This window comes from Hyperolius riggenbachi, chromosome 7, assembly GCF_040937935.1.
Source record: "Hyperolius riggenbachi isolate aHypRig1 chromosome 7, aHypRig1.pri, whole genome shotgun sequence".
In the NCBI taxonomy this organism is placed as follows: domain Eukaryota; kingdom Metazoa; phylum Chordata; class Amphibia; order Anura; family Hyperoliidae; genus Hyperolius; species Hyperolius riggenbachi.
The window spans coordinates 318720317-318736902 of NC_090652.1; the positions used below are offsets into that span (position 1 = coordinate 318720317).

The window sequence follows — 16586 nt, forward strand, 5'->3', positions numbered from 1 at the left end:
TCGCTGGTCTTTTTCTTTTCAAGGATCAGGTTTGTCATTACTTATACACACGGGAAGTAAGAATGTCAAAGCAGATGCATTATTTAGGTGTTTTGAGCCCGAGACAGTTCAGCCATCAACCCCTGAGACCATCTTACCTCAAAGACTGGTGGTGGCAGCCACGGAAACCTGGGAAGATTGGGCGGTTATCCTAGGGCCTTACCAGCAAGATATTCCAGAAGGGAAGCCCGAGGGGGTTCTGTTTGTGCCACTTCCCTTTTGCCTACAACTCTTACAATTGTTCCATGCCCATAAGAATGCAGGGCATCCCGGGGCTGCTCGAACTCAGGACCTACTGGCCAGATGTGTATGGTGGCCTTCATTGGCACTTGATTGCAAAGAGTTTGTGAGAGAGTGCTCTGTGTGTTTCAGAAATAAGCCCTCTCGTCAAGCACCAGTAGGTACGCTACAACCTTTACCGGTGCCAAATGAACCATGGACTCACTTGTCTATGGACTTTGTAGGAGAACTCCCCAGGTCTGAGGGCAAGACGGTCATCTGGGTGGTAGTTGATAGGTTCAGTAAAATGGCTCATTTTGTCCCTCTGAAGGCCCAGGAATTGGCTGATCTCTTCATCCAGCACATTTTCCGGCTGCATGGCATTCCGGAGAATTTGGTGTCAGATAGGGGAGTCCAGTTTGTATCTAAATTCTGGAGAGCCTTTTGCCACCAGCTCAGTATGGACCTGTCATTTTCATCAGGCTACAACCCACAGACCAATGGACAGACCGAAAGGGTTAACCAGTCCCTGGAGCAATTTCTCAGGTGTTATGTGGCAGATGCGCAGTCAGATTGGGTAAAGTTCCTGCCATTTGCGGAATTTGCGCATAATAATCTGATGAGTTCCTCTTCTGGTTTTTCTCCTTTCCAGGTGGTTTCGGGGAGGTCTCCCAAATTCTCTCCTATACCAGTGGCATCTTCTCCTTTTCTGGCTCTAGAAGATTGGCAAAGGGCATTGAAGGAAATTTGGGAGCTTGTAAAAAGGAATCTGGGAAAAGCCTTTCAGACGCAGAAAAAACAGGCGGATAAAAGGCGGTCTGTTGAGTGGAAGTTTTCCCCAGGAGACATGGTGTGGGTGTCTACTCGGCATCTGGCATTAAAGCAACCATCACCTAAGTTAGGACCCAGATTTGTAGGCCCATACCCGGTGTCCAGAAAGATTAATGACGTGACATATGTGATTGATCTCCCAGCCAGCATGAGAGGTGTGAGATCATTTCATGTTTCTTTGTTGAAGCCTGCTGTAAGTTGTGGATTACTCTCTCCCCCCCCTCCCTGTGATGATTGATGGCCAACCTGAGTATGAGATCGAGAAGATTTTAGATTCTCGATTAGTGCAGAATTCTGTACAGTATCTGGTCCATTGGAAGGGGTATGGCCTGGAGGAGAGAACTTGGGTGCCGGATTGCCGCATGCATGCCGAGGATCTAAAAAAGAAGAAGCCGTGTAAGAAGTGTCCGGGGTCCACTCCTCGGGGGGGGGGGTTACTGTAATAGATAGCGGAGATGCCGCCGCAGCGGTGAGCGGCATGGCGGCTGTCTCCGCATCTCAGCCGGCGGCCTCCACCGCGCAGTTACATGTTGGAGTTTTGCCTGGTACCTCAGTTGCACATAGACTAAGGGCTACGCGCGCGTGCACCAGGCGACAGGAACTTTATGCGAATAGAAGGGGAGTCAGCTGATCGGCCGGTCAGCTGACTCCAGCAGTGCTCCTGATTGGCTGAATGACTGGGGCGGCGCTGTGGAGCGCTCTCAGTATATATAGGACCTGCCTGTCAGTTGCTCCTAGTCTGCTGTTGCAAATGCTACGTGTTAGCACTCAGACCTTAGTCAGATCCCAAAGTCTGTCTGTCTGTCTGTTGCCGAATCTGCTTGTCTGACTCTCCTGCCCTCACCAGGGAGCCTAGTCCCTGGTGAGGGATTCTCAGTACAGTTTGATCACCTGCTCCACAGGTGATTAGTAGCTGCAGTTTAGTCTTAATCACCTGCTCCTCAGGTTATTGATAGCTGCAGTACAGTCTTAATCACCTGCTAGAGATATCTCCCCCTACCAGCTCCTCTGTCGGAGTAGGTATCTCTATCTGTATTACTGTTGCACCAAACACCTATCTTTACATCTGGTTGTCCTGTGTCTCGCTATACTCGCATTATTGGTGATTCTGCAGATCACCACATGATCAGGTATAACATCTGTATTATTGGTGATTCTGCAGATCACCAATAATCAGAAAATCTGTTCTTGCTGACACCAATCGTTACAGGCGGTATATGAGCAATATGTTGATGTTTATCTCTGCTGAGAGTTGGGCTGCAAGACAATCAAAGATTTCAGTGAGGCCTATGGCCAGAGGCCTTATGTTCAAAGAGGATCTGAAGCATATGGCAACCCCCACCCTTGTGGTCTTGTCTCTCACAGTGCAAGACTGAATAATTGGTCGGCACGGTTGCTTCAAGAGTTGGGCCTGCATGTTTCCCAAGCCAGGTCTCTGTCAAAAAGGTCAAATCAGAGAGCTCTATTAGGTCATGTATAGTTGCAGTCTTATTATTTATCGATCTGGCATTGCAGAGTGTGGCTGTGATTGAGCTTTCCTGGGGACAGCTATGATTTTTAGACTTGGATCCACTACCTCTCCTCCCCCTTCTGCGTTTCCTGAGTATCCCAGAGGATTTTAAGAGGAGAGCTAGTGAGGTGTTAATTTGTAATTGTTTCTTGGGAGGGCAGGCAGAGAGAAGATCCTTTGATGAGTATTTGTATGTTGACATTAGAGACAATAGACTTGTTCAGATAGCTTGTACTTCTGGAATCATGTTGAGATCAAAGGGGATCTGTGCAAAATGCTTTCTTCCTACACAGAGTTGGATCATAGATTTATTTTAAGTAAAGTTCCTTGTTTTAGAGTTAGATGATAAATGATAACATAAATGTGGAATATAGTCACTTGGTGCATATGCCTTGGATAATGGATAAAGGATTACTCACAGGGTGGAGTGAGGGCAATCACAGGAAATCAAGTCTTCAGAGAGGTTGAAGGTCTTGTTTCAGGTCAGCTGTTAGAAAGCTTGGTGTGTTCAGGAATGGTAGGCTTCATGGAGGATTTCAATCCAGTTTAAATCTCTGCCATCCAAAGTAATCCGATTGTTCTGGTTGGTTGTAGTTGTAGCCTTAGTCGTGGTGGGTGGAATTCCTCTGTATTTTGGGACCAGTTTCAGCACAAATCGGTTTAAAGGTGTAGAAATCTGAGACAAGGTCTGGAGCAGCTTAAGAGAGCTGCAGCCCGGCTGGGCGCGCTCAGTTCAAATAGTGGATTTAAACCAAAAAAAAACAAAACCTCCCCATAAGAGAGGCTCAAAATGAATTCATACTGTTGGGGTACAGCAGCATCACTTATATATAGGGTGCTGCCCTTCTGACCCCAGCAACATGCACTATCTCCTTCACGTGACCGTCAGCTTCTGCCTCCATTTCTAATACTTGGCATGGCTGCACACACACTGCAATGCATGCCAGGAGATGTAGTCCCCTGATGCGAGATCACCTCCCCTGATGTGAGATCACCTCTGTACTCGCATCTCCTGGGCTACACCTTCCAGCATGCATCACAGCACGCGGGCGACCCCACCAGATATTACAAATGCCGGCAGAAGCGGATGGTCAGGTGGAGAAGATGGCGTATATTACTGAGGCCACAGGATCAGCACCCTGCAGGTAAGTATTGGTGTTCTCCCCAATCCCTGGACTTCCAACGGCACCTTTATGAACCTCCCTAATTTAATTATTTTGTTTAAATTCACTGCTCAGTTAGCTTTAAAGTGAATCTGAACTTTGCCAGAAAAAAGAGACACTTGCCTAGGTAGAGGGAAGGCCATGGACGTCTGTAGCCCTATTTACTGGGGTGCCCCGCTGTCTCCCCGGCTGTCGCTGACAGCATCAGACCTTGATCAGCCGGCGACCACTAGTGCGGGCGCTAGGACCTAGCGGACACCGCACTAATATGCGGAAGTGACATCACTTCCGCATATACAGCGTGGTGCGTCCGTGCGTCCACTCTAATTGGTCGGGTCGCCAGCTGATCCTGAGGTCTGATGCTGGGCTGCTGCTGGGGGGCGCTTGTCACTCACTACCTAACCGGGGTCCCTGTCACTCACTACCTAACCTGGGGGCACCTGTCACTCACTACCTAACCTGGGGGGCGCCTGTCACTCACTACCTAACCTGGGGGGTGCTGCCTGTCACTCACTACCTAACCTGGTGGTCCCTGTCACTCACTACCTAACCTGGAGGTCCCTGTCACTCATTACCTAACCTGGGGGCACCTGTCACTCACTACCTAACCTGGGGGTCCCTGTCACTCACTACCTACCCTGGGGGCACCTGTCACTCACTACCTAACCTGGGGGTCCCTGTCACTCACTACCTACCCTGGGGGCACCTGTCACTCACTACCTAACCTGGGGGTCTCAGTCACTCACTACCTAACCTGGGGGGTGCCTGTCACTCACTACCTAACCTGGGGGCACCTGTCACTCAGTACCTAACCTGGGGGGTGCCTGTCACTCACTACTGGGTTGTATAAGGTGTTACTCTGTGCCTTTACTGATTGTAAACCAGATGTATTGTATGCTGATCTCTACTACTTTCAGTATGTACAGTATTAGCTGTAAAGCCTGGTACACACATACAATTTTGATTAGCCAATTTTAGCTCTGTTCATCAAATTCATTGTCTGTTGGCCCACTTACTGCATGGGGTGGTAAAATTGGTCAATGGTTGATCAAAATTGTATGTGCGTATACAGCTTTGATCTATGCCTATACTGATTGTAAATTATCTAAATAAAGGACAGGGGGCTCCATCCATCCAATATTTTGAAGGGCAAGCCTGTTATCTATAGTTATACCGCTGCTAAGTTCATGTACATTTGGCCCCACCCATGGCCACGCCCACCCACCGCATGTTCCATTTTTGCCGCATATACCCCCCACCTAGTGCCCACAGGTTCCCCCGATCTCCAAAGACCCTAGGAATGCCCCTGGGGAAGGCTCTGGATCTTATAGAGCCTTAAAGATCCCCTCTCCATGTCCTCATTCCAACACCGTCCCTGCTGAAGTTACTGGACCTGCAGGTCAAATATGCAGGTAAAAAAAGTATTTGTGTCCCTGAGTACATCCAAACATCTGAAGACGAGCGGATCCGTAATGCACACATGCTAGACCGAGCTCGAGCAAGCACAGAATGGATGCACCGGTCTTTAGAAGCACTCAGGAGTTCCGAAGCCTTGCCAAGACTCCGAAAAGTGCGTAAAATTAAGGGGGAGTGGGGTGGAATGAGGCACTATTCGTGCTACTGTTAGCCCCCTATCGTATTGCCTGATGAAGCGGGCTGTGCCTGCGAAACGCGTTGCATCTTTTGGAGTACCAATAATAAATGTATTTGTTTAATTCAGACAGTATTTTGAGTCTGCTTTCCGGAGGTAAGTCCACCACTGCCTCCCAGCAAAATGTAAAACTTTTATTACCTTTTATCCTGCTGGCGCCTCTGTTCTCTTACGATAATACTGTGTCCAGCCCTGGTGGAGGGGTGACCTACCCAGGGTTGGACTGGGCCACAGTAGTACAGTTTTTTCCCTCGGTGGGCCTCACCTCCTGGTCTCTGGTGGGCCCCCCTTCCTTGTCTGACAGAGCTCCAATTGCTGCCTGCAGCACGAAAATTCTCTTCTCAGTGCTGTAATCACTCATGCTGAGAGCAGTGGCGTAGCTAAGGAGCTGTAGGCCTCGATGCAAATTTTACAGTGGGGCCCCCCAAGCACTCTATACATAACAATTGATACGACGCACCAAAACCTGCCAATGGCAACTACAGTGTCCGAGGTGCAAGAAGGGGATTGGAAATAGCTTGTTAATGATTACCACCGTTCAAAGTATCTATAGAAGTGATTATTATGAGCACAGGACCAACAGAGAGGTAATACTGTAGTTGAGGGAGGGCGCTTCGGGGCCCCTTTGGCCCAAGGGCCCCGATGTGGTCGCAACCTCTGCGGTCGCAACCTCTGCAAAGTAGGACATTACTTTATATTGAAGGAGGGGACTCTGCAAAGTTTTGTTGGGCAGCAGTGTCTCTGAATTAAAATGCTGCTAAGATCATGTACATTTGTCCCTGTCCATAATACATCATGACCACGCCCACCTTCCGGTGCATGGTCACGACCCTTTTTTCACTGCAATCATGGGACATGTGGGCCCCAGGTTGAAATTTCTTTGGTGGGCCCCCAGTGTCCCAGTCCGACCCTGGACCTACCCCTACTTGTACTGAGCGCGCCCAAGCTGGGCTGCAGCTCTCTCAAGCTGCTCCACATCTTGTCTCAGAAATTTGACTATTTAAATACATTTGGGCATGGACAGGACCAAAAATACAGAGGAATCCTATGCATCACCTCTCTGGCAACAACTACAGCTCATCAGAAATTATGGATCACTTTGGATGGCTGAGATTTAAACTGGATTAAAATTGGACTTGGACTGAAAATGCCTAGCCTGCTAGGAGCTGACCTCAAACTTTGAAATTCTTCAACTTTCTTCAACCCTCAGCTCCTGACCCTTCTGTAAGTAACGGAAATGGCAAAAAAACACCTTGTGAGCTTTCTATGTTATATGACTATTCCTATTTCTACATTTATTCCAAACTTTTTAAATTGAAACAAGGAACTGTCTTAATTTGTTTTAATCTGGAGCATCTCCTTTTTTTTTTTTTTTTTTTTTCTTTTTGAAGTACAGCTTGCAAAATACCCCTTCCCTTTGATCTCAGCAGGGTGTCTATCAGCTGTCCAAATGCCACCATTAAAATACTCAGCTGAGATGCTTATCTATATTGCAACCTCTGTTCCCAAGAAACTCTTACAAATAGATTCTGCTTTGATTACCCCTCTAAAATCCTTTGGGATTCTCAAGAAAACAAGGCGGGGGAAGAGGGGAGGAGGTGCAGGCACCCATAAATCAAAGCCAAAGCAATCATCACATATCTATAAATCAGCTGTATCAGTAAAGGACCCAGATAACAGAGACAGCTGCCACACTCCTGATTACAACCCCCAGCCAGGAGCTAGGAACACAGACCTCAAAGTTAAGGGAAACAACATTAAAGCAGTACTCTGCAATGCCAGGTCCATAAACAACAAAACAGCAGTTATTCATGATCTAATAGAGGCTTCAGATCTAGCTTTAATTACAGAGACATGGTTGGATCAGAACTCAGGACCCACTCTCGCAGCTGCGGTACCAGACAATTACTCAGTTTTACACTGTGAAAGGCAAAACCGCAAGGGCGGAGGATTATGGCCCGTACTCACGGGCTGCAGAAGTGGCCTGTCGCCAGCACACGTGAGCGTGTGGGCGACAGGCCGGCGACAGCTCCTCGCCAGGTCCCTCCGCGTACACACGCGGAAGAGGGACCAGCGGCGAGACGGAAGCTGTCGCCGACGTTCCTCCTCCCCCCGCCGGAAGCTCCATTTACCACAATGGAGGTTGCTGTCGCTAGTCCGCGTACTCACGCGGACTAGCGACAGTTGCGGGGGAGGTGCGGCGGCGACTGTCGCCATGCGATTGAAACTTTCAATCGCATGGCGACATGAGCGACGGGCGACAGTTCGGGGTGCGCGCGCGTGGGACGGCCCATACTCACGGGCGACCTGTCGCCGCAACACGCGCGCGCCGCGTGTTGAGGCGACAAAAGTCCCTCGTGAGTATGGGCCATTAGCTCTGTGCTTCAAATCCAGTTTGAATATTAAACCCCTTGCTGTAGCCCCCACCCACTCTTTTGAATGTCTAGCAGCCCAGCTCTCAGCTGGAAAAAAAATAAACATACTGCTTGTCTACCGACCCCCTGACGCTGGCTCAGCTTTTCTCAAGGAAATAGCAGAACTTGTATCTTGCATAACACTGAAACACCCTAGGTGGATAATTCTTGGAGACTTTAACGCATGGGTCGATACACACTCTTCCCAATTTGGAACTGAGCTACTTCTCTCCATGAATGAACTGGGCTTCTCTCAAGCCGTCAACCTCCCTACCCACAAAAAAGGACACACTTTGGACCTCATTTTCCATTCAGAACTCCTAATATCCAATGTGGAAATTGATCCAGTAGTTTGGTCAGACCACCACACTGTCCACTTCTCCTTTACAGCACCGGCTACAAAACACCAAGTGAAAGAACTAATAAAATATCGTTCCTTGAAAGGTTTGACACCCCAACACCTTCAGAACAGCCTCAATCTAGGTGGACTGACAGATCACAACTTCGGCCTTGAATCCATGGTCCTTAAATATAACCACGATGTCTCAGCCGCTTTTGACGCCATAGCTCCCTTAAAGATTAAACGTTCCGCACCATTACATCACGCTCGCTGGTTTGACAACTCTATAAAGGAACTAAAGAAACAGGGACGCAGACTGGAACGAAGGTGGCGCAAACATCAGTCTCCTGATGACAAACTTTCCCTAATTGCTCACCTGAAAAAATATCAAACGATGATTAACAAACAGAAGTCCTTATTCCTGTCTCACGAAATTGCAAATGCAGCCAACAGACCTGCCCGACTCTTCCGCACGGTTGACAGTCTCTGCAATCCATCTTGCAGGAAATCCAGCATCAGACCTTCACAGGAACTGTGCGAGAAATTTGCCCACTTCTTCTCAAAGTCTCCTCCATACGATCTGCCATTCAATTCACAGCCCCAGAAACCCATGCAGAGCCATATAACAGGTGCAAAAATAGCCTACCACCATGGTCTGACTTTAAGGTAATCACTGAAAAAGACATCTTGGATATCCTCTCAAACCTTCGCCGGACTACCTGCGATCTGGACCCTGGCCCCACTAAGTTCATGTTGAAATGCCCTGAACTATTTACACCGGCATTCCACAAAATAGTCAACGGCTCCTTACAAGAAGGGTGGTTTCCCTCTACTCTGAAAGAAGCAATCGTCAGGCCTCTACTCAAGAAACCATCCTTAGACCCAGATGCTCTAAACAGCTACAGACCTGTCTCAAACCTCCCCTTTCTGGGAAAAGTTATTGAAAAGGCTGTCTACCTCCAACTTGAAGCCAGGCTCTCCAGAAACAACATCCTTGACCCTCTTCAATCTGGTTTCAGGAAATATCACAGTTGTGAAACAGCCCTCACCCAGATTTGCAATGATCTGCTCATTGCAAGAGACAAGGGTCAATGTTCCATCCTGATTTTGCTCGACCTCTCAGCGGCTTTTGACACAGTCGATCATGAAATCTTACTCAACAGGCTACAAGAGTACTGTGGCATAGATGGCATTGTTCTCCGGTGGTTCAACTCCTTCCTGGCTGGCAGAACACAAAGGGTAGCCTTAGGGCCCTTCCTCTCCAACCCTGTACCACTAAAATACGGTGTACCTCAGGGCGCAATATTATCCCCTTTACTGTTCACCATATACATGCTGCCACTTGGAGAAATCATACAAAAACATGGCCTGACATATCATTGCTATGCTGATGACACCCAGCTATATTTGTCATTCAAACCTGATGTCACAGACCCTACTCCACAAATAAACGCATGCTTAGCTGAGCTTCAGGAGTGGATGAATAAGAATTGGCTAAAACTTAATGCTGACAAAACTGAGGTTCTTGTTATCGAGGGCCAGGGCTCAACAGCAAAGCAGCTCCAGTCTCAACCAACACCGCTAAGGATAGGGAGCTCAGACCTGAACAACTCAGACTGTGTGCGCAGCCTGGGAGTACTGATTGATGGGAAATTAAGCTTCAGGAATCAAATCTCAGCTGTTGTGAAACATTCCTTCTTTCACCTAAGGAATATTGCAAGGATTAAACACCTAATTCCTTCAGAGGATCTTCCAACCCTAGTTCATGCCTTCGTCACATCAAGGTTAGACTACTGCAACGTCCTCTACACAGGCCTGCATAAGAAAGACTTACGCCGCCTGCAATTAGTACAGAATGCCGCTGCAAGGCTGTTAACGAGCCAACCCCGCCATTGCCACATAACACCAACCCTGAGCTCACTCCACTGGCTACCGATAAAATGGAGAATTCTGTTTAAGATTGGCTTACTGACATTCAAATCCTTGCACAATCTGGGCCCTGGATACCTGAAGGACTTGTTGCAACTACATCACACACCCCACAATCTTAGATCAAAAGGACGTAACACCTTGGTCACCCCCAGAGTCCACCTCAAAACCTTTGGAGACAGAGCCTTTTGTCATGCTGCCCCTACACTTTGGAACTCCCTGCCACACCCAATCAGGACAGCCCCATCCCTGGAAGCATTTAAGTCTAAACTGAAAACCTACCTTTTCAGTCCGGCATTCATGAACATCTGACTATCTCCTCTGTAACACAACCCAGCCTGAAACCCTGTATTAATCTGAGACACAGCTATGCGCTTTGAGTCCTATGGGAGAAAAGCGCTTTACAAATGTTATTGTATTGTATTATTGTACTTTCCTGATCTACAGAGAGCGACATCTTAATCCTAAGTGGGGACAGGTCTAATCTCCTCACCTGCATCTACAGTGGTTGCCTAAGAGGTAACCCATGTTTGTGAGTATATTCATCTCACACTTACATTTATCCACGGTTTCCAATACATACTACACTATATTGGGCTCTCAGTGTTTCTCATTTATCTCTCTACAAGCACTGAGAGAGAAGTGGGAAGGCTCTATTGAGTAATAAGGGGGTGGTTTCTTGTCAGTCGTAGCCTCCGAGAGTCTAAAAGAATGAGAGAGACCAGAAGCCCAATGCTGCAGTATTGCTGGGTATGAGATGGTGTGATGAGAAAGAATGGATTATACTCACAAAAAGTCAATGGAAAATACCACCATCAAAGGGAAATAACTGTCCCCGCTCGGTTTTCCAGCCGTTCAGGAACTGGTTGGTCAGTCTCTTGGAGTTTTTCAGGAAAAAAACTAAAAAACTGTAACCCCCTGCAAGGGTGTAAGAACTTAGAACAAAACACTAGTGGAGGCGTCCAGTATCTCGAAACTCTTATAAACAATTTATAAAAAAAAGTGGCAGTGTGGGTCTCTCAGAAGAACAAACCAGTATTATTGGAAAACAAAAAAAAAATTATATATATATATATATATATAATCAGATGCATGAAAACAGCAAACACTTGCATGCTTTGCATAGAATTGCATAGAATTTAGTTTGTGCTGCTCATCCCCTAGTATGTATTATTTTCCCCTGTGACAGTGTGTAACCACGCACACCTCTACCGCAGTCAAAGCATACAAATGAGCATTGCACATGTTCCGAGAGTTCTGTATAATTTCCTTTTTTTTCCCATTTAGTTGACTTTTGGGCTATTGGAATAGTCCGACTCCCCAGACTCCCCACTACAAAGCTAAAGAAGTCTAGCAATTCTGCCTGGTTATAGTAGGATTGGGGACACTTTGGCGCAGTTGGTGAGCTTAAGCACGTTAAAGCCAGACCAAGTTCCCCCCTGTCACTGTTTTTCCTGTTGTGTGCAGCAGCGTTTGTGAGTGCGTGCGTGTATTTATATATACATATATATATATATTTGGTATAGAAGTATATTTGCTGATGAAACCAACCATTATTGATTCAGGTAATACCTTTGACATTTGATGACTAGCTGTACATAAAGTTTTGAAAGCTTGCAATAAAGTAAGTTTCTTCGTCGGGCACGATACAGAACTGGATGAGAACCATAGAAAAGTCAATGTAACCATGTGACAAAGCCCTTCCTATTCCAGACATGAGCTTGTATGACTTACATGGTCCCGGCACGGCTGGCAGACTACGGCTGGCTGTGCTGCTGCTGCCCTCCGTGCAGTTTGCCAACTCATCAGAGAAAGCCTGGAAATAAATATAGAGAAGAAAATATTTAACAGGCAGCAAGGAAGAGACTTAAATGACATCAGCAGACCTCAAATGTAATTGACCAATAGGGAGCCCAGCCAGGGGATTAACCACTTCACCACTGAGGGGTTTTACCCCTTGAGCACCAGAGCAATTTTCACCTTTCAGCGCTCCTTCCATTCATTCGTCTATACAGGGGTCTCAAACTCGCGGCCCGCGGGCCATTTGCGGCCCGCGATACAATATTTTGTGGCCCCAGGGCCCCAGAGCTTGTAGGGCCCCCCAGTGGCTACAAGAGGAAAAAAAAATTTTTCAAATCGGCCTTATAGTTTTTGAGAAAATCGATTTTAAAGTTGCAAAGGAAAAAAATACACATTTAAAAACCCGCCGACTTTAATGGTTAATAGCAAATCCACCTTAAATGCTAGAAACCCTAAATTTGCAGGATATGTTAAGGAGATCATTAGGAATAAGAGGAAAAAACTATTTTTCAAAAAGACCTTATAGTTTTTGAGAAAATCGATTTTAAAGTTTCGAAGGAAAATAGTATACTTTTAAATGCGGTAAATGTCACTTTTAGTAGCAAGCCTAACGGTAGTGTAATTTTACATGTATCAAAAGAAAGAGCAATACATTTCCTGACAGAGTTTCCAGGGGGTCCATACGCAGCCGCAGCGCTTTGGCCAGGGATCGCTATACAGCCGCAATATGGCTGTATGAAGATTCCTGGCATTTTTTCCTATTTTCCCAATTTTTTTTTATATGTTTAGAGTGTGGGAATTTTTTTTTTAAAAATTATGTGGGGTCCCCCCTCCTGAAGCTTTTTAACTCCTTGTCCCCCATGCAGGCTGGGGTAGCCAGAATGTGGAGCTCCGACCGATTGGGGCTTCACACCCTGACTATACCAGCTGCAAAAAAGGTCCCTTAATGCCGATTTTTGTTCCAGGGTATCTGTTGGGGGGGGGGGGGGGAGGGCAGGTTTATTTTGCTCTGGGGCCCCATTGTTGCTTAAACCGGCCCTGCCTGCCGGCAAAAGCAAAAGAGACACGGAAGCGAACTATATTTGCCCATTTTACCTTATAGTTCGCTTCAGTGCTCCCAAGTAATCCGCCGCATCCCCGCCGCTAAACAAGGGCTGCAGACCCCCAAATCCCCCGCGCAAACATCCACGACTGCGCTGAGGGGCAGAGCTTCCAGCTGTAGCTCTGCCCCTCCTGACGTCAATCGCCGAATGGATCGCCGCCTCTCCCCCACCCCTCTCTGTGAAGGAAGAGTGAGAGGGGCGGGCAGAGGCGGCGATCCGCCGTGATTGACGTCAGGAGGGGCAGAGCTGAAGCTGAAAGCTCTGCCCCTTCCAGGAAATGCTGGCGGATTGCCCCCGGGGCGATTTGGGGGCTCTGCAGCCCTCGTTTTGCGGCGGGGACACGTGAACTCCCTTATGCGGCCCAGCCTCATCCTGACTTTGCCTCCTGCGGCCCCCGGGTAAATTGAGTTTGAGACCCCTGGTCTATAACGTAATCATTACTTATCGCAATGAAATGAACTATATCTTGTTTTTTCCGCCACCAATTAGGCTTTCTTTAGGTGGGACATTATGCCAAGAATTATTTTATTCTAAATGTGTTTTAATGGGAAAATAGGAAAAATGTGGGGAAAAAAATAATTATTTTTCAGTTTTCGGCCATTAGTTTTTAAATAATGCATGCTACTGTAATTAAAACCCATGAAATGTATTTGCCCTTTTGTCCCAGTTATAAAACCATTTAAATTATGTCCCTATCACAATGTTTGGCGCCAATATTTTATTTGGAAATAAAGGTGCATGTTTTTCAGTTTTGCGTCCATCCCTAATTACAAGCCCATAGTTTATAAAGTAACAGTGTTATACCCTCCTGACATAAATATTTAAAAAGTTCAGTCTCTAAGGTAACTATTTATGTATTTTTTTTAATTGTAAATTTTTGAATTTTTTTTTAATTACAAAAAAAAAAAAAAATGGGGAGTGTGGGGGGTAATGAGTTAATTTTTTGTGTAAAAGTCATTTATTTGTATGTGAAAAATGTGTAGGGTGTAGTTTACTATTTGGCCACAAGATGGCCACAGTAACTTTTTGTTTTAATGCGACCTCCAAGCCTCCTTCCGGAAGCTTGGAGGAAGTATAAGGAGGCTGGACACGTGAGGTTTTTTTCACAATGATCGCGCTGCCCATAGGAGAGCAGCGGATCATTGCGGGGCTTAGATCAACGAACGGGAATGGATTTTCCCGTTCATTGATCTCCGGGCGAGTGGGCGGCAGCGTGTTTACTAGCGGCGGGCGGCGTGTTTACGAGCGGGAGCGCGGGCAGCGGCGGGAGCGCGGAAAGTACGGATTTCTCCGTCCCTGGGGGTTAAAGGATGGAAAAAGGGACGGAGAAATCCGTACGGGCGGGGGTAAAGTGGTTAACAGAAGCTTTTAACAGGCCTCCTATACGCTTCTGCATTGGATGCAGTGATGCTCGGATACCTCCAATCACAAATCTGACTCCGCCGACTTACAAACTGACTCGTGATCACGATCATGAATAGAAACAGATATCTGACTCGAGTGCGGTTTGTGTCGAATAACTGCATGTAATCACTAATCATGCATGTAATCACTAATCACGCATGTAATCACGTAATCATGCATGTAATCACTAATCACGCATGTAATCACGCATGTAATCACTAATCACGCATGTAATCACATAATCATGCATGTAATCACTAATCACGCATGTAATCACGCATGTAATCACTAATCACGCATGTAATCACGTAATCATGCATGTAATCACTAATCACGCATGTAATCACGTAATCATGCATGTAATCACATAATCATGCATGTAATCACTAATCACGCATGTAATCACGTAATCATGCATGTAATCACATAATCATGCATGTAATCACTGATCACGCATGTAATCACGTAATCATGCATGTAATCACTAATCACGCATGTAATCACTAATCACGCATGTAATCACTAATCACGCATGTAATCACGTAATCATGCATGTAATCACGTAATCATGCATGTAATCACTAATCACGCATGTAATCACATAATCACGCATGTAATCACGTAATCACGCATGTAATCACTAATCACGCATGTAATCACATAATCACGCATGTAATCACGTAATCACGCATGTAATCACTAATCACGCATGTAATCACATAATCATGCATGTAATCACTAATCACGCATGTAATCACTAATCACGTATGTAATCACTAATCACGTATGTAATCACTGATCACGCATGTAATCAAGTAATCACGCATGTAATCACTAATCATGCATGTAATCACATAATCATGCATGTAATCACATAATCATGCATGTAATCACATAATCATGCATGTAATCACATAATCACGCATGTAATCACTAATCAAGCATGTAATCACATAATCATGCATGTAATCACATAATCATGCATGTAATCACATAATCATGCTCTGGCTCTTCTACTGACCACATATGCTATTGCTCCGTTGTTATTGCCTGATGAAGCGGGATCAAACCTGCGAAACGCGTTGCATATTTGGAGTTCATAAATAAAATATATTGACTGTCTTTACTACAGTCGTTGTGTGTCTACTTGGAGGAGGTAAGTCCACCACTACCTCCTCTATTTACCAAGAATTTGGTTTTTAAGCTCATTTAGCTTCCTTTTATCCTTTTGGCGCCTCTGTTCTCCTGCATAATATTGAGGCCACCCTGGGTGGAGGGTTGAACCCCCTTTTTCTCATCTACAGAGAGCGACTTCTTATTCCTGAGTGGGGTCAGGAAAATCTCCCCACCTGCCTTTACAGTGGTTGCCTAATGGTAACCCTGGTTTGTGAGTATTAATATTTACTCTATCTAGTAACCATTTACCAGTACATATTACACTATTGGGGCTCTTGGTGTTCCTTGTTTTTATGCATGTAATCACTAATCACGCATGTAATCACTAATCACGCATGTAATCACATAATCACGCATGTAATCACGTAATCATGCATGTAATCACTAATCCCGCATGTAATCACTAATCACACATGTAATCACATAATCACGCATGTAATCACGTAATCATGCATGTAATCACTAATCACGCATGTAATCACTAATCATGCATGTAATCACTAATCATGCATGTAATCACTAATCACGTATGTAATCACTAATCACGTATGTAATCACTGATCACGCATGTAATCAAGTAATCACGCATGTAATCACTAATCATGCATGTAATCACATAATCATGCATGTAATCACATAATCCCGCATGTAATCACATAATCATGCATGTAATCACTGATCACGCATGTAATCACGTAATCATGCATGTCATCTCACGATTCATGATTAAAAAGCTGCCGACTTTACTAGTTAATAGCAAAACCCCCTTACATGATAGAAACATCAAAGTTTCAAAGGAAAAAAGTATACATTTAAAGAGACTCTGAAGTCTCTAAAATAATGACTTTTTATTTAATAAATGTGTTTAATATGTTATCCCTAACTAAATCACGGCACCCCCGCCGCAGTACGCTATCTAAATTCCCCCTAACTCCCCCCTACCTCTCCCCCGCAAAATCCACAACTTTATTGGTCGTGGATTTTGCTGCCGTGAGCACTTCCGTGTG

At 45.7% G+C, this 16586-nt stretch overlaps 1 protein-coding gene across 1 annotated transcript in view; it reads right to left on the minus strand.

Annotated features, from left to right (window-relative positions):
• Nucleotides 1-16586, minus strand: part of LOC137526221 (protein mono-ADP-ribosyltransferase PARP14-like) — a 138059-nt gene that overhangs the window by 57413 nt on the left and 64060 nt on the right. Inside the window, exon 9 of the mRNA XM_068247438.1 lies at nucleotides 11831-11912. Coding sequence (XP_068103539.1) covers nucleotides 11831-11912 — 82 coding nt within the window. The remainder of the gene's footprint in view (nucleotides 1-11830; nucleotides 11913-16586) is intronic.